This window comes from Protobothrops mucrosquamatus, unplaced genomic scaffold (genome assembly GCF_001527695.2).
Source record: "Protobothrops mucrosquamatus isolate PMUCROS unplaced genomic scaffold, P.Mucros_1.0 scaffold257, whole genome shotgun sequence".
Classification (NCBI taxonomy): Eukaryota; Metazoa; Chordata; class Lepidosauria; order Squamata; family Viperidae; genus Protobothrops; species Protobothrops mucrosquamatus.
The window spans coordinates 667,047-690,338 of NW_015386604.1; the positions used below are offsets into that span (position 1 = coordinate 667,047).

The 23,292-nt window shown below is 38.5% G+C and overlaps 1 protein-coding gene across 1 annotated transcript in view; it reads right to left on the reverse strand.

Annotated features, from left to right (window-relative positions):
- The window catches only part of MXRA5 (matrix remodeling associated 5), a 58,472-nt gene extending 42,963 nt beyond the window's left edge, over positions 1–15,509 (reverse strand). The window contains exons 1-2 of the mRNA XM_029283865.1: positions 15,317–15,509; positions 12,684–12,813 (exon numbers count right to left, since the gene is read on the reverse strand). Of these exons, the coding sequence (XP_029139698.1) occupies positions 12,684–12,813; positions 15,317–15,504 (318 nt within the window). The 5' untranslated portion in view covers positions 15,505–15,509. The remainder of the gene's footprint in view (positions 1–12,683; positions 12,814–15,316) is intronic.
- Positions 15,510–23,292: the final 7,783 nt, after the last annotated feature.

Below are 23,292 nucleotides of genomic sequence, written 5' to 3' on the forward strand. Positions count from 1 at the left end.
CTATTTTAAAAAATGAACTTAACTTGAAAGAATGGCAAAGAGACTTGAATCGCTTCATTTGGGAAGGCAAGAAAGCTAGGGTTAGATTTAAGATTATCCAAGATATTAGAGAACGTGGAGGACTTAAAGCACCAAATTTGACACTTTATTATGACTCTTGTGCATTAACATGGATGACGGATTGGATTAACCTGTCTAACAAAAGGATATTGAATGTTGAAGGATGGGACATGTACTTTGGGTGGCATGCTTATCTTTTTATGCAGAAAAAGATTGATAAAACTTTTAGAAATCATATAATAAGGGCTGCTCTGTTAAGAGTCTGACAAAAGTATTTTTTTAAGTTTGATGTTAAGCTTCCAATTTGGGTGATACCATCACATATTTTCTTGACCATACCTAGATGTGTGGTGATGGAGGCGCCTTCATATAAAGATTTGCTATATCAGACTGGTAGTGGTAATTGGTGCTTGAAACCAATAGAAGTTTTGAAACAGAAAAACCCAGATTTCTCTTGGCTTGTGTATAGACAAATTCAAGATAGATGGCGAACTGATAAAAAGACTATTTTCCCGTCGGAAGATGGGAATTTCTTGAAACAAGTAAGAGATGGTGCCAAAGGACATATTAGAAGGATATATAATGTTTTATTAGAATTGGACTCAGAAACTGAGCTAGTCAAAGATTGTATGATTAAATGGGCCCAAAATATAGGAAAAACAATATCTATGGATACTTGGGAGCTGATCTGGGTGAGAAATGTGAAGTTTACGCAAGCTCAAAATCTACGTGAGAATTTTTACAAAATGTTTTACAGATGGCACATGGATCCCGCAACTATGTCTCGCATTTATGAGAATTATGAATCCAAGTGTTGGAGGTGTGGACAACAAGACGCAACCTTTTTTCATATGTGGTGGACTTGCAAGGTTATTAAGGCCTTTTGGATAAAATTGTGGTGGAACTTACAGCAAATTTTCAAAAGAAGAATTATTTTCTTGCCTCAGTTGTTTCTCCTAGGTATTACACAAAATCTGGATGTAAAAGAAACGAACTTGATGTTATACTGCTTAACTGCTGCTCGCTTATTGATAGCTCAAAATTGGAAGAGTAAAATTTTACCTACAATGGAAGACTGGAGATTGAAAGTTTCATACCTTGCTGAGATGGCAAAGATTTCGGCTTATTTGAAGAATCATTCAAATGAACAATTTTTACTAATATGGAGTAGATGGATTGTTTATATTCAAAAGAAGCATAGAGTGGTGGAATATAATTTAGGTTTTTAGAAAAAAATTTCTTTCCTTTTATATATTTTACCTATTCATGTAGAATAATATACTTTGTGGAGTTAGAGATATTAATATTTGTTTAATTATATCTGAATATTATCCTGGGATTGGTTTGGGAAGTCCGGGGGGGTGGGGGGTTTTCATATAACATTGTGTAATATTTGTGGGGAAAAAAAATTTTGCTTTTTTATTTTTTTGAAAACAATAAAAAATTTTATATTGAAAAAAGAAAAAGAAAAAAGAAAATAGCACTCGACTCCATGAGAGAAGAGAAACCTGACCCATGCTGGGGCACCATCAGTCTGGGCTCCGCAGAAGGGACAGATGAAGGAGGGGGTACTGAGCCAGCAGTCCAAGGGCCTTCCGCCAGTAACACCAAAACTGCCATTGTCACTGCTGTCGCTGCCACCCCTCATCGAGCAGCAACCGCTGACAGAGATGGGAGATGGCACAAACAAAAGAAGAGATATTGTTCCATCCACTTTCCACTGCTGGAAGTGAAGTACGCCACAATGCCTGGGATTTTTCCTGATCAGGTGCTAAACTACATGGAGGAATATGGCCTCAACATCCCAAGTGACCAAGCCTGGGTTTGCATCTTGCAAACAGCCCTAGATAGCACTGCGGCAGACTGGTTCATAGACCTCCATGATGCTGATGCACCAGAGCTGCAAAACTTCAATCAATTCATGGAAGCCCTTAGACATAGTTTCAAAGACCCCCTAGCTGACTGGAAAGTGTGGGAGCGAATAAAGACAGTAAAGGAAAGCAGGCGACCCGTAGCAGAGTACACACAGGAATTCCGAGCCCTGGCCAGCAAACTAAATTGGCTGGAAGACATCCTAATCAGCCATTTCAAGGATGAGTTAAACTATTACCTCTACAATGCTGCATCCCCTGAGGAGACCCCAACCGGCTTCAGGACTGGTACGTTCTGGCTGAAGAGGCAGAGATCGACCTAGCTAAGAGGCAACCACGAGGGGGGAGATCGTAGGAAAGGTCGCCAGCTGAGCCAACTCACGAGCCATCGAAGCAAGTGCCAGCAGCCAAAAGAACCTCAGGATGTTTCAAATGAGGGAAAGAGGGACACCATACAGCTGAATGCCGCTCACGTACCCCTACCTGGAAACCTGATTGGGCCCCAGTTGGAAAACCTGGGAAGACCCCAGTGAAGCTGACAGAGACAGCCATGGAAGTCATCGAGTTCCCTGCCTCACCTGAATGAGGGAAGGGAACTCCGACCAACCCACGGGGAGTGTCCAACTCATCAGACAACAACTCAAAAGATGAACCCCTGGAAAGTGGACCCATTGCACCCCTCACCAATACAGTAGAACTGTTAGCCCATGGCCTGCCCGAGAGAATAGAGATCAGGGCATTAATTGACTCCAGCTGCACCCGCTGCCTCATAAGCCCAACCTTAGTGGGAAATTTGGGGATCCCGGTGAGGAGGCTGAAGAAACCGATCCCTTTCAGTCAATTAGATGGGTCCATAGCAGGGGGGACTCCAGCCATCCTAGCCATACTGCCAGTCCAACTCACCATAGGGGACCGTGTAGAGACTATAAAATTTGTGGTGATCCCTGGCATGGAATATCCCCTTATCCTGGGCATGGCATGGCCAGCCAAATGGAACCCGTGGGTGGACTGGAGAATGGCAGAACTCAGATTCCTGAAAGGGGAACCAGCCAGGTCACCAGCTCGACCCCGAATCAGTAGAAACCTGGCCAAGAAAGCTGCAATAGGTGGGGAACTGGAACTACCAGAGATTCCGGAGGAATATAAGGACCTGTGAACTAGGTCCGATGAACTACCCCCTCAGCAGCCCATGGACTGCTCTATAGAAATCTGGATGGGTGTGAAACTTCCAAAGCCCAAATTGTATTCCAAGAGCCTGCAAGAACTGGAGGAGATGCAGACATTCATAGACAAAAATTTAGTGGGGTTTTATTCAGCTGGCAAAGCCAAAAACAGCTTCCCCAGTGTTGTTCTGAGAAAAAAAAAGACGGGACCCTTCATCTCTGTGTTGATTATAGGGCTCTGAATGCAGTGAGCGAGAGCAATCTATACCCTCTTCCCCTCATGAAGGACATGTCCCATCTGTCGAAGGGGAAAATCTTCTGAAAGCTAGATTTGAGAGAAGCCTATTACAGGATTAGGATAAAGGAGGGAAACGAGTGGAAGACAGCTTTCAATTGCCCCTTAGGATGCTACCAGTTTCGAGTTCTACCATTTGGATTACAAGGAGCACCCACAGTATTCATGCAGTTGATAAACAATGTGCTACAGGAGCACCTGTACAACAGGGTGCTTGTTTACCTAGATGACATCCTGATATTTACTGAGACCATGGAAAAACATGTGAAACTAGTCAGAGCTGTCCTGAAAAAACTCTGGGCAGCTCGCCTTTATGCCACGTTATCTAAATGCAAATTCCATAAGGAGAAAATTGATTATCTGGGATATCGCATATCACCTAACGGCATAGAAATGGATCCTGAAAAGGTCCGAGCAGTATTAGAATGGGCTCCACCCCATGCCAGAAAGCAATTGCAGAGTTTCCTTGGCTTCACAAACATTTACCGGCAATTCATCCCCTCTTTTGCCCAAATTGCATTACCAATTACAAACTTGTTAAAAACCAAAGGGGAGGGGAAACCCAGACCAAGCCAACCATTAAAATAGACAATGGGTTCCGGTGGTGACATCAAGGCGGTGCAGAGGCAAGAGGACAGTCTCCATCCTCTAACTCTGATTTTTCTACGACTGGAGACCCTTCGGGGGCGTAGAGAGCCTGAAGGGCTACGCGTGAGGAAGGGTGAAGCCAGGAGGAGTAGCGAGGTGAGAGGCGATCACCCGCTACAACAAAGGAAACACCCTAAATCCAGCGTGGAAATATCTGCCATCAACAGATGGCGGATCTGAGGCCCTGACAAACCACAGAGGATGCGGAAGCAAAGATAAACTTAACAAACTGTGTTAATGAGTGAGTTAAAATAGTTTAAAATATCTTCAAGGAATAATAGAAAAGTCTAAAAAGATCTACTTGTCTATTAGTGTGGGTGCTGAAAAGAAGCTCAACTGGTGAGGGAATCCTCAACGCAAGTGGCGACCCGGCGGGAAGAGCCGTGAGTTGGCAGATTATACAACCAGAGGATTAATAGGAGCGTGACATAAAGAAAGGAAAAATCTTGTGGTAAATGCTTTAACGCAGGAACGAGGAAGACGGTGGAGGATTAAGGAAGGAGAGGCCGGGAGACAGCAGTGACAGTGGAGCTGGTGGAGTCGATGCATCGAGAGGAGTGAAGGGAGAAGATTGATAAGCAGGCAGCTGGGACAGAAGAGAAAATGGCGATTTAGGAGAAACGGAGAAGGAATGAGCACACTGTGGAAGATTGGAGAAAGCAGTTGGAGAAGAAAGTTGGAGACAGACCTGGACGTGGAACAAATCCGAAAAGCCAAGGAGACGACGAGAGGACGCAATTAAGTGATGAAAGTGAGCGGAGCGTAGTAAAAATCTGGAAGGCAAAGGAGATGGCAACAGGACTCGACAAAGAGACGAAAGCGAAAGGAACGGATTGACGGTGGGAGACACAGGATCGGAGGGGAAATCCGGAGTCCTACAGATACTGTGTCTTTGGATAAGAGGGAAGAGAGAAAGTGAAGAAGATTGATACGGAGACGAGTGCGACAGGAAGTGAAGGAGATGGCGAGAGGACGGGGCACAACATTGAAGGTGACAGGAATGTGGAGAAGGTCTGGAAGGTAAAGGAGACGATGAGGGGACGTGAGACAGTGATAAGAACGGACTAACAAAAAATAACAGAAATAGAAAGTATTAGAGAAATAAATAATAAATATGACAACACTGAGGACAGAAAAAAAAAACGATGTCAGGTTTAGCACTGACACCTTCATCCCCACCAGGTCAAAGAACATTAGAGGGAATGCTTGGTACAGAAAAACAGAGTGTAATAGCAAATATGCAGACCATGCAGACAACACTACTTACTATCCAAGAAACGATGCTAAAAATGCAGGAGACAATATCTAAGAATCACATAGAAATGAGAGGGAATATGAATAAATTGGATAACAGAATTGAGATGATTGAACAAACGATCAAGAAAAATGAAGAAAGAATACAGACAGTAGAAGTAGGGTTGGATAAAGTAGGAAAAAAAGTTGACACATTAGATAAAGAATTGATGATAATAAAAAAATGGAGGAATCGATCATCCATTTGGAAATGGACCGGGCGGCATTTTACTTACGATTTCAAAATGTGGTAGAGGAGAAGGAAGAGGATTTGGGTGCTACTATGGTAGAATTGATCGCTGAGACTTTACAAAGGGACAAACAAGAGATATTGATAGAGATAGATGAGGTGTACAGAATTCACACAAATTATGCCAGACGCAACAGACTTCCACGAGAAGTCCACATAAGATTCGTTAGGAAAAAAGTGAGGGATATAATCTACAAGATTACAAGAGAAGATCCAATGATTTACAAAGGTGTGGAAATACTAACATTAAAACAGGTCCCAAAGAGAATAAGACAACAGAGAAGGGATTATAGATTTCTCAGTGCGTATCTAATTAAAAGAAGCATACCATTTAGATGGATAATCCTGGAGGGGATGTTGATATCATGGAGGGAGAGAAAGGTTAAGATAGACAGCTTAGAGAAGGCACGTGGATTCTATGAACAGTTGGAAGAAGAGAACAGTAGCAAGGAAGAATTGGAATCCAAAAGCCAGGAAGACCAACAACAGGAAGCAAGGGAACTAGAACGAGGGACAGAAAGCAAGGAAGAAAAAGGACAAAGGAAAGAAAGAGGAGTAGGTCCAAGAACAAGACAAACACATAAGTAGAACACACAAGTAGAAAAACGGAAGAGGAGATTAGACTAATATCAATTAATGTTAATGGATTAAATGCACCCGCAAAAAGAAAACAAATACTAACAAAATTAGTAAAACAACATATAGACATAGCTTGTTTACAAGAGGTACACATAAAAGAACAACACAGGAAATATTTGGAATTCCCCAAATTAGGAGTATTATATACAGCACTAGCGGAACAAAAACAGAGAGGAATAGCGGTTTACATTAGAAGAGAAATTAACGCTAAGTTGAAGTACCAAGACATAGATGGAAGAGTACTAATAATAGAATTAAAAATTGAGCAGAAATCATGGCTGCTAGTGATAATATACGCACTAAATGAGAACAAAAAAGAATTTTACTATAAATTACATGAAAAACTTATAGAAATAGGACAGGGAAATGTCTGTATAGTAGGAGACTACAATGCGGTAGTGAATGTAAAAAAAGATTATATTAGTGATATGAAAAAGAAAAAGAAAAGGAAAACACTACCAAGGACATTTTTTGATTTGGCACATGAATTTAATCTATCTGATCAGTGGAGGAAACAGAACCCCCCCAAAAAAGAATATACTTTTTTTCTCGAATCTGCATAAATCTTGGTCTCAAATAGACATGGCATGGATGAATGAAGAGGTAGGGCAAAATATAGAAATAATAGAAATAATGCCAAACATATGGGCCGACCATAACCCTCTGAAAATAGTTTGGAAAGGGCAGAAAAAAGTAAGAAGAAGATGGATATTGAACTCTCACATTTTGAAAGAAAAAGAATGTATTGTAAGGATTAGAAGAGAAATGGAATTGTTTTTTAAAGAGAATACCAAACAACAAACATCATTACAAATTATTTGGGACACTGCGAAAGCATACTTGGGAGGTATAGCAATAGCCTATACAGCAAAAAAGAATAAGGTGAAAAGGCAAATGCAAAATATACTCCAGGAGGAGATAAAAAAATTGGAATCTAAATTACAAAGAGAGCCCCAGGATGAATTGATTAAAATGGAAATGGATTTGGCCAAACATAAACTAAATATGATAGATCAAGAGGAAAGGGCAAAGGAATTGAAAATGACAAAACAAAATTTTTTTGAACACGCAAATAAGCCTGGGAGATGGCTATCTTATAAATTAAAAAAAGAGAAGGAGAAAAGACTTATTCAGGAATTACAGGATGAAAATTGAGAGTTGCAATATAAAATGGATAAAAAGAAAAAAATAATTCAGAATTATTTTGAGTTACTATACAAAAAGGAGGAAATAGACGTGGAAAATATAAACAATACTTGCCAGAACTGAAGGAAGGACAGAGAGAAATATTGAATAAGGAAATAACAGCCTTGGAATTAAAAACCGCGGTGCAAAAACAAAAAAATAACAAAACCCCGGGGCCAGATGGTCTTCCAGGGGAAGTATATAAGACTCTTTATGAAGATTTTGAAAAGATACTACTAGAGGTGTACAATGATGTGTTGGAGAAAGCCAAATTACCAGACTCCTGGATAGAAGCTACTATATCCCTTATCCCAAAAGAAGGCACAGAGCACAAACAGATTAAAAATTATAGGTCAATCTCGTTGTTGAACACAGATTATAAATTTTTTACCACTATAATCGCAGAAGATTGAAACTAATATTAAATGATATAATACATTCAGATCAAAATGGTTTTTTACCCACAAGACAAATTAGGAATAACATGAGAACGGTGTTAAATGTCTTATGAAGCACACCCTGGAAAACAGGTGGCACTAATTTTCTTAGATGCCCAGAAAGCATTTGACAATCTTAGTTGGCAATTTATGTTCCAACAAATAGAGGATATGAAATTTGGAGGGAAATTTGAGAACATGATAAAGGCAATACAGTATATAAGATACAAAAGGCCAGTGTGATAATTAATGGGGATAATACGAAAAGCTTTGAAATAAATGAGTAAGACAGGGATGTCCAATGTCACCTCTACTTTTCATTTTGACTTTAGAAGTGCTATTAACCCAAATTAGAACTAACAAAGAGATAAAAGGGTTACAGGTTAAGACAGAAGAATATAAGACCCAGGCATTTGCGGACGATTTGGTTTTTTTTTATAGAAGAACCACTAGAGAGAGGAAATATTTTAATGAATGAAATAGAAAAATATGGAACAGTGGCAGGATTAAAAATTAATAGAGAAAAGACCAAAATGTTAGTAAAAAACCTAACTGAAAAACAGTAAAGGAAATTAGAAGAGGATTTGGGACTGCAAATTGTAACAAAGATTAAATACCTAGGAATTTGGCTTACTACAAGATGTTCCTCAACAAAAGAGGACAATTATAAAAAATTGATATTACAAATGAAAAAGGATTTCGAGGTTTGGGGGAAATTACAATTATCATTACTAGGTAGGATTGCGGTGATTAAAATGAATATATTACCAAAACTATTATATTTATTTCAAACAGTCCCAATAAAATTAGAGAATTTTTTTTTGAAGAATTGGACAAAATAATAAACAAATTTGTTTGGTTGGGTAAAAAAGCACGAATAAACATGAAAATGTTACAAGATAGTAGAAGTAGAGGTGGCCTTGGGCTCCCAAAATGGGAAATTTACTACCAAGCAGCTGGATTACTTTGGATTAAGGATTGGATAAATCTAGACAATAAAAGGGTATTAATGATCGAAGGGCATGACCTGCAGGCCGGTTGGCATGTCTTCTTATGGGGAAAATACAAGAAAACACACACACATTTCTACTGACATCAGATAAGAGATGCACTGATTTGGATGTGGGAAAAAGTTAAAAAGAGACATTATATGAAAATCCCAAATTGGACCTCACCAATGGAGGCAATGATCCACCCTAACACATTGGATAAAAAAAAGATGATTAGATATAAAGAATTATTGGATAACCAAGGAAACCTCAAATCAAGAGAAGAATTAGAAGAACAGGGAATAATTATAGACTGGTGGCCATACTTACAGATTCAATCCAAATATAGTAAGGATATGGAAGAATATGGAATAAATCAGATACCACAGCAATTGGATAAAATTTTGACAGGTAAGGAAGGAAAATTTTTAACCAAAACTTATAAATATTTACTAGAGGTAGATTTGGAGGAAGAAATAGTAAAAGGGCCAATGATAGCATGGGCACGAAACGTGGGCCGAAACATAGAATTGGAAGAATGGGAAAGAGTATGGAATATAAATTGTAAACTAACATTGTCAACTGCATATAAGGAAAATCAATATAAAATGTTCTATAGATGGCATTTAACACCGGCGAGATTGGCTAAAATGTACAAAAATATGAATCCGGAGTGTTGGAAATGTAAAAACAAGGAGGGAACATTCTATCATATGTGGTGGCTGTGTCCCAAAACAAAGACTTATTGGGAATGGATAAGGAGTTGGATACAGGAGATAACAAAGGTGCAAATTGAACTCAAACCTGAACTATTCCTTTTAGGTATAATAAATTTAAAGATGGAAAAACAACTCCAATATATCATTGTACACATACTAACAGCGGCTCGCATAGTATATGCCCAGTGTTGGAAATATACCTACAAATGAGATGATTATTTATAAGATATTAGAATGCGTGGAGATGAACAAGCTTACTCTAGAACTAAAAGACAAGGTAGCAACAGAATTCTACGAGATATGGAACAAATGCTATGTTTGGCTAGAACAGAGAAATAAATAAAGGTATGATTACGAATGTAAATAACTGTAAATAACACGCATGAGATGTATAACACAGTACTGTTAAGGAAAAATGTATTTTGTTTTTGTTGTACAGTGAAAAAGGAATAAAAAAGTATATATATAAAAAAATAAAAAATAAAATGGACAATGGAATGCCAAGCCGCATTCGAAAGGCTTAAAAGGCTATTTTCCGCAGAACTTGTGTTGAGACACCTCAACACCGATAAACCTTTTGTGATTCAGGCTAATGCCAGCAATATAGCAGTGGGGCTGTATTTTTACAGGAAAATGATGAGGGGGCCTTACAACCCTGCACGTACACATCGAGGAAGCTCACAGAGACAGAGCAAAGGTGGGCTGTCTGAGAGAAAGAGGCATACATGGTGCGATGGGCTCTTCTCACTTGGAGGCACTTCCTGGAGAGGAACAAAATTCCTTTCCAAGTGTGGACTGACCACAAGAACATGGAAGCACTAAAAATTCCCAGGAAATTAACCCCTAAACAAGCAAGGTAACCACCTTGCTTGTTTAGGGGTTAATTTCCTGGGCAACACTTCCACTATTTTAATTTCACGTTAAAACATTTGCTGGGGAAAAAAAACTTTTTAGCAGACACTTTGTCCAGAATGCCACAATATAACAGTGCTTGAAGCAACATAACAAAACCACTAATGCCTAATAGATAAATGGCAGCACAAGTCACCACCCAAGCACAAGCCAAACTCCGAAAACCTTTAGTAAGCCAAGTAGGGATTGAGTTCAAAAAAGCACTAGAGACAGATGAATGGTTCCTAAGCCATAAGAACTTATGTACCAGGACAGATGGTCTGCCATGGTTTGGAGGAAAATTGTACATATCCAAAAGTCAGAGACTATCATTCATGCAATTATGCCACGACTCAAAGTCCGCAGGCCATTTTGGATTTGTGAAAATGTTGCATCTGGTCAAAAGGCAATTTTGGTGGCCATTAATAAAAAAGGACATTGAAAGCTATGTGTCTAGCTGCCCGGTTTGTGCCTCAGCAAAGAGATTACAAGGAATGACACCTGGCTTACTGCAACTGGTGGCAACCTCCTCAGCACCCTGGAAGGAGATCTCCATGGACTTTATTGAGGAATTACCCAAGAGTGGGGGAAACACAGTCATCTGAGTTGTAACGGACCTATTCTCCAAACAAGTACATTTTTTTCCCTGCTCAAAGATTCCAAATGCAAAAACACTTGCAAAAATGTTTGTTCAACACATATACTGACTTCATGGAGCCCCACAGTGCATCATATCCGATAGAGGAGTGAAATTCACATCAGAGTTCTGGAAAGCATTCCTAAGCCTGTTAGGAACCACCCAGGGACTATCATCTAGTCATCATCCACAAACGAATGGTGGGACTGAAAGGTCAAACTCAGTACTGGAAGAGTACTTAAGATGCTTTATTAATTACCAGCAGGATAACTGGACCAACCTACTCCTGTTCGCAGAAGTTGCCTATCACAACACAGCCCATTCCAGCACAGGCTATACTCCTTTTCAAATGGCAACAGGACAGAGTTTTAACCCGATGCCAGAACCTCCGTCAGCCAACCCTGAAATTCCTTCCCTGAAGGAGTGGATCGCGCAACTCAGGAACACCTGGCCAATAGTCAGAAAAGCCCTAGATGAAGCTAGACAAGCATATAAAATGCAAGCTGATAAAAAGAAAGTTGAGCCAAAACCTTTTAGTGTGGGGAGGAAGATTTACCTATCCACCAAATAGCTAAAATCCCTACAACCCTCCAAGAAACTAGGACCCAAATATGTTGGACCATTCCCTATCACCAGAATCATAAACCCTGTCACAGTAGAATTAGAACTCCCCCAAACCCTCAAACAAATCCACCCAATCTTCCACTGCAGCCTTCTAAAACGCGAGCAACAGTCACTGTTAAGATCAGCTGCTGCTCCTCCCCCTCCTCCCATTATGGTGGAAGGGGAACAACATTTTGAAATAAAGGAAATCCTATACTCTAGAAAACACCGAATATCTACTGGCTTGGAAGCATCTTCCACCCTCCCAAAATGAGTGGGTCCACAAACGTCATGTTAAGGCTCCTAAGCTCCTTAGAAAATTTCACGCAGCATACTCCAACAAACTGGATTAATCCATATCTTTTATATGTTTCTGTTCCCTCCCACAGATGGATCTCTCTTTCTTTTAAGGAGGGTAGGATGTCAGAACCCATATATATTAAGGGGAACTCTTTTCTATTTCTAATTCTTCCACCACTCTGGGTTCTGCCATACTCCTGAAGGGGAGGGGGGAAGATACTGTGGGCTGTCTCTTTGTTTCTCTCTATTGCTACAATATATCCCCTCCACTGTTCTACATATTCGTTTTTTGAACTATCTCTCCCATGATGTTACCTTGGGGTGAGAAAGGAATGTGCCTCCAGCTTATCTTCTGTTTTGGAAGAGAAAGCACGAAGACCCAACAACCTCATTGCGAGCCTGGGAAAGACCGATGTTATCAGCACCTTTCCCACAATGGACTTAACACCTAGAGATTGGCCCATTCAAACTGACCGGATGAACTATTGGGGTGGGGTTTGCTTGGGACTCTTTTAACCTATTGATCTAAGTGGGAAACCCTCAGATCCTGCTTATTATGCCTGCTGTCAGCTTCTGTAATAAAAGTTCCTTTTGGAAAAAAACTGCTCCCATAAGTTCTGCTTTGTTAGGATGAGATTTTGAAGTGGGCCCTGACATAGACTCTAGTTGTGATTTATTTAGTAAATAATATTTCTGACTTTACCTGTAGTGATGACAGATCTTTTAAAGCACCATTAGGTATGTTTTGGATGTCATTGCCATGAAGCATGAGCAGTTCAAGCTTTGAATGTCCTGCAAATGAGTTTTCAGATACAGCTTGAATGCTGTTAAACCTGGAGAAAAAGGAAATGGAGATTTGTTCCATCATTCACCATTATTCTGTAATGAAAAGATTTGTCATTATGGGTAACTTTGGTTTATTCATAAATTATAAATGGACTTTGAGAAAGTTAATAAATCGTTTTAACAGTATTATTGTATCTGCAAATGACATGTCACAAATTGTTTTTAACTTCCTTCCTTCCTTCCTTCCTTCCTTCCTTCCTTCCTTCCTTCCTTCCTTCCTTCCTTCCTCCCTTCTCCACAAATTATAAATAAATTCCACTTGGAATTTAAATTCATGGAAAATGCCAATTAGAATGGGCTTTTTCTGATAACATTCTTCTTAAATGAATAAAAAAGTATGTAGATGACATTTAAAAAATGGATGCCTGCAAAATAAGTTCTAGTAGCTGAATTATTAGATCTGTACATGCTGGAAATAATAAGAAATTTGACTGGTAATATAAATCGACTAGAATCAATGTCAAGAACAGATTAACTTAAAGGCATCTGTCTTTCAGAAGAAGTTCATTATATTATTGCAGCCTGCTTTTGAAAGGTTAACAGAACATTGCATAGTTTCTAATTAAATAAAATCCACTATTAATTGTTCAAAAGGTCAATTATATTTTTATTTTCTACATTTGTCCCTAATATTAACAGCAGCACCTACAATCTTGCATAAGCTAGGTAGGGTAACATCAGAATCCAAATAAAAGCAAAATATATTAACCGACTATAGAGTTTTATATGCAAAGTGCACTGTTGAAATAAAGCTCTCCATGATTTAGGAAGAAATATAAGGGGGGCAAGAAGAAATATTTATTTATTTATATATCTATTGCCTTTATTATTTTTATAAATAATTCAAGGTAGCAAAGATACCTAGTACTCCTTCCTCCTTTTATTTTCCCCGTAACAAACCTGGGATATGCCCAAATTCTTTATGGAATTCCCATATGGATACGATGCTTCAAGGATTGTATTGAAAGAACCCAGGCTGTTTTTCTTAGGAAACTTCTGGGTCTTCCTCCCTGTGTTAGATTTGCTTCGATGTACCTGGAACTGGGCATTCGTTCAGTCGAATGCATGGTGTGGATTAATACCTTCAAATGGTGGTTTCGGGTGCTCTTTTTGGCAGTCCCTGGTAGCTACCTCTCCCTGGTGTTTGCTGACTCTCATACCTCTCGTTGGGAGAGGGAGCTGACGAAGAAACTCCACTTGCTAGGTTTTATGGGGGATGCTCTGGGAGATTATGGTCTCAAGGACGCCCAGTTTAGGGTAGTGCAACGGCTTGTGGACATAGATTTGCAATATTTAAGAGCCAGAGCTAACAAAACCTGCTCCCCTTTGATCTTCAGCCATTCTAATAATTATGGATTGAGGATGGCTTCATATTTCTATACTCTAACCATCCCCAAGTATAGAAGAGTCTTTTCCCTAGCCCGTTTCAATGTCTTGCCCTCAGCACTACTCGACGGGCGATTCAAGAGGCTCCTGTTTAGTGAGCGACTATGCCCCTGTGATAGGGCTGAAGTTGAAACTGTGGAGCATGTCTTATCATACTGCCCTATGTATAACACAGGCAGAATTAAATTATTGTCTCTCCTTGGAATTGATCCCTATGGTTCCAATGTTAGTAATTTGGTCTTATATTGTCTAGGGGATGGCTCCCCCTATGTTACTTCTCAGATTTCTAAATTTCTTTTAAGAGCTGTAACTATTAGAGGAGAACGATGTAATTCCCTTTAGCCAAGGCTTCTGGTGTTTAATTGTTTGTGATTATATTTTTCTTGTGTTTTTTTTGTTGCACTTGCATTTTGGTCTGTGACCGCAAATAAAAAATTATTTTTATTATTATAACCTGGGATATGGGTTTGACTGAGAGAGACTGACTGGCCCAAAGTCACCCAGTTGGCTTTTATGCCTAAGGCAGGACTAGAACTCACAGTCTCCTGATTTCTAGCCTGGTGCCTTAATCACTAAACTAAAAAGATGTAGGAGGAGAAAAGATGAAAGCAATACCAATGGCAGGTATGGTTTATTCATTTATTTGTATCTCATCTTGCCCTCTTCCTCCTCTTTTCCCCACAACAACCCTGTGAGATGTGTTAGGATGAGAGAGAATAACTGGTCCAAAATACACATCTGGCTTTCATGGCTAAAGTGGGATTTGAACTCATAGTCTCCTGCTTTCTAGTTTGTTGTCTTAACCAATAGACCAAACTGGCTCTTATTTGATTCACCTGATACAGGTGAAACAAATGAAGCAAATTTAGTGAGAAATTGATGGGGTTGAAGAGTATCTCACATTTAACCAAAAATTTGAATTACAATAGTTAATCAAAGTGTTTACAACAGTCATTAATCTCTTTATGAAAGGTATTTGATGGTTTCATATTGTAGTTTAGTTCCTTGACAATGAACAATGCTTTACCTAGATGACATGTAGGATTAATTTCATAGAATTGTATTCAAGAATATAAAACTCCACAGAAAAATTACTATACAAACCCCAAATTAATTCGTTCCACATGCTTAGAAATTTTCGAGGGCACAGCCACTAAGGACCGAAATGTGCAGTGAACTTCTCTAGGAACATAGCAGGCACATGGCTGAGGACATGCCAGGATGACTTCTGAAATCCCCAGGCAGAGAATCAGCACCATGAATAGTATCTCCAAATTTGGTTGCCTTTGCATCTTCCTAAAATTCTTCATTTTGCTCTACCTTAATACATTTGTGAAAGAGATTCATTATTAGACAGTACAACTTAGATACAACAACCAAGGTCTCAAAATAGAAGCATTTATTAATAGGTTTAGAATGCTTTGTAAATTAGAATAAATTGACAAGAAAGATAATCTAACATAGGCTTTTGATCTTAAGCATCAACACTGACATTTCTGAGAGTACAGTCACTTTCATTCTAAGCACCGTGATCCCAGTATTGAATACAGTACAACATGTGAACAACAGAAATAGCCCTGGAAAGTCATTTGATGTTGGAGATGTCCTAGTAGCTCAATCAAAATGATCTCTTCAATTTGTCAGAAATCTTATGTGCTAACCCTTGAAGAAGACTGAATCCCCAACCCCAGACATTACCACATTAGTCAACAACAGGAAACAAAGGATCCCTCATTTATTTACATAATTAAGAATATATTATTCTATGGAGTAGAATTGTCCACAGGATAGGACAGACCAGCATAAACCCTGTTGACAATAGAAAAGTCATTAAAACCTGACCTTTCTAAGGAAGTGTCATGGTTCCAATAGATGAAACCCATTAAAGAACTTCAAGGCAAGAATTCTTCCTTAAAGAACATTATTGCAGGTGAGTACTGGGTTCTCTAGCCAATAAATGTGATTTTATCTTTTGCATGCATTTTGCTTAGCATCATATTATATGATTACGATTTTGTTGATTTTCACAATACTGTATTTTTACTATGGGGTATAGGAAGTTGCTATATTGCAGTTGTTATTGGATTTGTGCATATGATATTTAGAGTTCATTTTATGGCTGAAGTGAAACATTAGCTGAGAACCAACCAAATAAATAAATTACTGTAATGCAATGCCACAAGGTTTAAAAATGCAAGATCAAGATTCACTATTATTCTTAGCAATTAACACAATTTTTTGAGATCAACATATTATTAAAAAATAAAATTTCTAAATATTTGGACTTAAGTAAAATATGGCTATACTGCTGGAAACTATAAACAATAAATACTGAAGTATGTACAAAACATTCCCTATTCTATATTAACTATGGCTAGTATAATTCAACATTTTTAAAGTGTTTTAGAAAATGCATAAATGTCAGACATTCTGATAATTTACCCCTCAATTTTCCTATCTGGAAACTTCTTTTCCTATAAGGAAAATTACTTATTTAAAGCTGATATAAATTATATGAGCTCTCACTTTGTTCCTATTTATCAACAAATTTCACTTGGATTTTTCTGATTTTCTGCTTGTTATACTCAGTTTTTCTTGAGTACTTTCTCAGTTTTTCTTGAGTATCTTCTCCTCTTACCTTTTCAACCAAGATCTGCTATGCCATGGCTAACCCAATATGCCACACTTATACTGCATATAATATTATGCAGTATTATTTATATTATAGAGAGGTAGTAGAGAAACCATATTCTTGAGTCAAATGGTATCACAAATTTACCAAGTAAGGCCATAGCTTCATGCTGGTATTATAATCCTTCCTATTCACAATAGATCGTACTTGAGCCACTAGTCTTCAAAAGTCCTGTTTACATTTAAATCTGCAAGCAATAAAGTGCCTTTCCTATCAGCATCATATGCAAGCCATTATAACTGAAAGATTTCATCAGGCTTAGAAGGCTTCTGAAATATTTGTGGTTAATGTGCTCCCTCAAATATTTGTGGACAAGAGTATCCTTCTTACAAAGAAAAAAAAATACCTCTGGTATGAGATGTCTAACAAAGTTATATTTAACAAGATGTTTCTTTCACAAAACTGGTCATATTTAGATGTGTTGCCTATTTTCTTTTCTTTTGAGAACTAATCTACATCATCTACTCTTCCTGTAATTCCTGTTTAGAGCCAGACAGAATTTGTAACATCAAAAGATGCTATTTAAAAGCTCAGACTCAAACTTCTAAGTTGAAAACGTTGCATAGTGCAGTGAGGTTTCTCTCTTCCTTTTCTGAAAATAATCCAAATAGCAATGGAAATGTGCACTATGCCTTGGCATTCTCTTTTTTCCTCATCACTGTCTTGAGGGTCAGCAAATATACACCAACCAGAAAACCATAGCTTTAGAGGGTTTTTTAGGGTCTTGACTACAAAGAAAAAGGAGAGTAAAATCTGAAGATTTTAATAAAGCTATGAAGACACCATTAATTAGAAAACTTTATCCAATTCTGTTTACTAGATCGAAGTATACTTATACTTGTAGATATTCTGTAACAAAATTACACACACACACACACAAATACATATGTCTCTCTCTGTGTGTGTGTGTGTATGTATGTATGTATGTGTATATATTTATATGTTTATACATACACATACAGACATATACATATGTATATGTATATACATACACATACAGACATATACATATGTATATGTATATACATACACATACAGACATATACACACACATGTGCTCTAAAAATATCTATGATTGTAGTGGGATATAAATCTGATAAATAAATAAATAAATTGGTGGCCTATATTCTTTTGTACTGCAGTGCTTATTTTTCTTTAAATACAAATATAACAGAACTTGATCAACAGTTGATATTCTGAAATGAATAAAATCTAAGATTTATGATTTAAAAAGGTATTTTTAGAATTTATATTTACATTTGCATCTTCATGAGGCACACCCATCTGATTAGAAATAAGGTTACATCTCTATATAAAAGCTACTGAAAACATTTCTTCATATTGTTCTATTAATCTTCAATTTCCATACACATAATTCAGTAATTGCAACATCAAACTGCACTCATCATAAGTCCCATACTATTGGCAAAGACTTTGATATACCACACATTACATCAAATATAATGGCTTGGTTCAGACATGATGTGAAATTAGTTTTGTGCTACATATGTAAATGAGCTTGAAATGTGCCTTAGGCCTATATAGTTTCTTCTCATCCTCTCTTCCCATTTTATGGTCAGTTTAATTAGTTACTACTTGGTTTCATTGTGGCATGGAAAACAAACACAATCCATATTTTGCTGTTTCATGTATAATAGGAAACTATGATTTATCATATTCTAAGGAGAAGTTGTGTACATAAGTGGAGAACTAGAATGGAGGAATCCATGTGTGTATTTAAGGCTCATTTCAAATTCTTCATGTCTCACTAAAACATGGCAGAATGCCAAGACTGAACTAGTGCTTTTCAGTGGAGAGAGATTACAGTTTACTGATGATGAGCAAAGATATTCTGCTGGAAACTTGGCCATGAGTCACTACTGGTGGAAAGGCAAGAAAAACATTTATTTGAATGTTTTAAATAGAGACAGATCAGCAATTACCAGATGCCTATATGAATTATTATATTTCTTCTTTTGCTTTAGTTAGGACTAAAGTCTCACTAAATGAATAGCTGTGTATGGAAAAATACACTCCAGCTTTTTCTGAAATGTACTCCAGCTTTTTCTGAAATGCTGCTCTAATCCCTAGCTAAAATGAGCGAAATCTATGCTGATGGAGACTATTATAGCACTTGAAATCGAACACATATGAGAGTCTCCAAATTGGGATAGATTATTCTGGGCCATTCAACTTCTTTTGATACAGAAAAGGAAATCCATCTCAAGTAGACATTCTGAAAACAGAGCTCCAACACCCTGCTGATAGTTCTACTATCAAATTAGTGTTACAGTCTAGACAGTTATGCCAACATGGAACTGAAAGCTAACATCCTGTAATTTAGATTTAGTATAGCCTTCTACTTATGTTTTCTTTTTCTTCATCTTAAATGTACAGTAATAATATATGAACTTTTTGCACATATTTTTGCAGTTAACTCATATGAGATTTATGATTTATTATCTTGACATGGTTTCACATCTAATTCTGGCGAACATGTATTCCATGCTACTCTTGTACAACTTTGTATGTTACTGTATCAACTCCATTCATTTTCATAATGTGCTTATATACATCTATTGTATTAATTTTCTTAACTTCAACTATGCATTCAATTTTACTAAAATCTATTTCTATCTGATAAGGTGTGGCCTATCCTCCTCAGACATATGTCATTTGCACATGAGTCCTGATGGAAAGACCTGTCATTGCTTAATCTAAGATTGTGATAAAATTATGGAAGAGTATTGGTAATTCATTTTAAACAAGATCTATAGGTTAATAAAATAATTATTGATAAACACTCTATGTTTTTCAGCCCGCACTGATTCTACCTGATGGCCTGCTTGCCTAAAGTTATTCAATCAGTTTGCAGTTCTTTTCTTGTCTCTGGCCTATCATTAATTAATGTGCAGTGAATCCTGGGCAGATATCAAATCAGATACATACATACTCATAAAATTCAATGAATGTTTAAATTATTCTTGTATCTCAACAGAATAGGTCTGTATATGAACTTTGAGGGAAGGGAAGATATACATAGAAAAGATTCTAAAGACCTTGAAGAAAGGCCACAATTATAAATAAAATGATAAACATGAGTCCAAAATATCTGCTTCAGGCTGTGATAATCTTTATACAGATAAGGTCTTTACAGAAGCAGAGTTGAGTCTGAATTATATACTGAGTTAAATGGTACAAATTTTGATTTCATTCTACTATTATTAACATGGTGTAGTGGTTGAAGTGTTAGAAACTAGGTGCGAGGATATCTATGTTCATATTTTTATTCAACTAGCAATTCACTGGGCTATTTTAGGTCCATTACTATTTTCAGCCTAAACTACCTCTCAATATTTCTTGTGTGGATACAAATGGAGAAATGGATGAGGAATGTTACTTTTGCCACCATGAAATTCTGAAGGCTATACATCTTAAAATAAATAATAATGTAACCAAAAGGTGAAAAAGAATAAGTGTAAAAAGAGAGCAATATTTCCCAAACTAGAAGTTCAACAGATAAGATGGACAGCAGTGAGTATTTCTTTTTATTGTATTACTAGCTGTACCCTGCCACGCGTTGCTGTGGCTCAGTCTGGTAAAAGTGTGTGTTACTTTTACGTCCAACAGATGGTGGTTTTTCAAAAAAAGCATGTTTACCTGTCACAGGTGTGACATCTATATAATATAGGTATATAAAAACATGTGCGTATTTGAATGCAACGTTGTGTCAAAATTTCAAAGCAATCGGTGAAGAACTTATGGAGATTTAAGATTTTGAACAAACGAACATTTACATTTTTATTTATATAGATATTGTATTTTTGCTAATTTACATTTAAAGTATTCTGCATTATTTCTTATCCTTACAATTCCAATGTTACCACATTACCAAGGCAAATTATTTAATAACCTGCCTGAAGCACATTATTAGATGCATCTCCCATTTTGGGGTATTTGGCTCATGTTTAAACATTTATTGATTTCCAAAACTGATGAAAAAATATGCATAAGATTAAGACATTGGCTTTCCCCTCCACTGTTTTTTAAATGAAATTCAACTTCTGGGCCCCCTAGGGACTGTTTAAAGCAACTACCTAGTTATGGAAAAATAGAGGAAGCAAGGATGAGAGAGACCACCTGATGCTCAGATGGTCCTAAAGTGTTATTTATGTCCTAACGGAGGATTATGGGATAGTAGTGTTTGGTCAGTGATGGTGAAGGATGCTGGCTGAGAATCTGATCATGGGAAAGTCAAGAACTAACCTTTTGTTCAGCAGAGATCCACTTTGGGTCAAACTTTGCAGACCATTATGTGAGACTCCAGCATATAACAGTATGGGTCCCCCTTATTTAAGTAGGGACTGTGGGATCAGATCCACACATTTATCCCCAAAGTAGCCTCAGGCTTCCTTCTGAGAAAGAAAAGGAGAGAAAGAGTAGGCCGTGAGGGAAAGGATGAAGGCTGATTACTTCATCAGCTCCACTCTGGTTAGCAACAGAGGAATGTGGCAGAAGTATAGGACCAAGTGACACTGGAGTTGGTTGTGCATAACCCTGTGAGTCTCTTTTAAGGACACAGGCTTCCCATTTGAGAAAAATGCCCCTAATTTTCTGACTAATTACAATTGTATATTCAGAGACACTGCCAGACTATGATGGTGGGGTTGGGGGGGAAGATTAACCTCCTCACCTAATGAATTTCTATTGCATTCCAGCTCCCAAATACATCAAAAGTGATGGCTGTGAGGGGGGAAAAACACCCACACACAAAACAGATCCCAAACTTTCCATTCATCGTAGTTAGGAAAATAGAACCCAAAATCCATTTTTTCGTTTGCTAAAATACACGAGCGCGCACATTCACACAATTAAAAAAATCAGCAAACGACAGGACCTATTGGCGGAAGAAGGGAACAGAGACCTCCGGCAGCCGGGAGAAAACCCTTGAGGAACTGAATAAACTGCTTAGCCGCATTACCTCAGCTCTGCGCTGGCATGTCAGACGTCTTCGCCCGCGTAGCCCATCCTTTTCTTCGCCGGGGACTTAAGAGTCAGCGTCGCCTCAGGATGTTTCGTTTGCCTGCGGAGCACCCGCTGCCGTTCGCCTTCTGGCTCGTTTCTTTCTCGGCCGAGTCCCCGAGAAAGTTGCAGACGTTCACCTCCCACCTTCAAAGTGCCTGACTAGAGCCAAGTTTAGCGCTCTGCCATGTGAGATACCTCAGCAACTCCGCTCTGGGAAGTTAATCGCTCCTGGACAGGGGATAACAAGCGTAGAGAAACTGACGGAGGAAAAATGAATAAATTAATAACCTCTCCGGGGGTTCTTTGTCCCTCTCACCCTTTCAATCCCGGATTGCTCGTGTGAAAAGCCGAGGGAACGCGGACCCATTGGCAGAAAAACCTCTGTTAATTTAACTCCGTTTCTCTTTTCTCTTCCCCTCCCCCTTGGAAACTGGCCAGACAAGTTTGCCAGCCAGCCCAAGTGGATGGGAGATAGACTCAGGCAATTGTCCCGCGCAAGGCATGTCCTGCGCTTCCTCTCCACCTCCCCTTTCTTCTATGGCGCTTTTGAAGAGGGCGGGAGCAAAGCTTCTCCAGCCCTTTCTTAGTGGGCGGCTTTTGGAGGAAGAAGAGCTCCGGCGGCGGGTGGAATAAAGAAAACAGTTGGATCCTCCTGCGGAGCCAGACTCTCCCGCCCGGACCCGTTCTGGTGGAGCTCCCGCTGGTGTGTGACTGTTTCCTCTGTTCCTGCCTTTCGTTTGGGCGAGATCCATCCCCCCACGCAGTGAGACGCGACGGACTTTTACAGCATGATGCGCCCTGGCTCTTGCATCAAGTGTATCGCTGCACATGGTGCACCCTGGCTCTTGCATCAAGTGTATCGCTGCACACGGTGCTAAGATGCTAGAGAATCTTTAGCTCTACAAGCGAGCCTAGTGCCTGGCATATTAATATTACCCATGATCCGCTGCCAAAGGTTAAAATTTGGGGTGAAAAAAAGACTTCTGTTTGGGTGGGGGGGAATTCTCACCCATAATGAGGGGGAATCTTTTCCCTGGAATGTCCTCCAAAGTTAGGGAGCTGCTGGGGAGTCATTAGGTGTCCATGACTCTGGCATTCTTTCTTTGGGATCCCCACTCCAAGGCTGCCTGGCACATAGACATATCAGTAGGTCCACTTCTGCAGTTGGAAGATAATGTAGAACCAATAAGAATGTAGAACAAATAAGGGAATGTTTTTAACCCACTGAGAGTATTTCTTTGTTCCAAACTAATGCTTTCTGAAACCAAAACAACAATAACAATACCTGATATCACAATTAGTTACACTGTGTTTTAGCAGTGCCACTGTAAGGACCCACTTCAATCCCACATCTTAAGAAAGC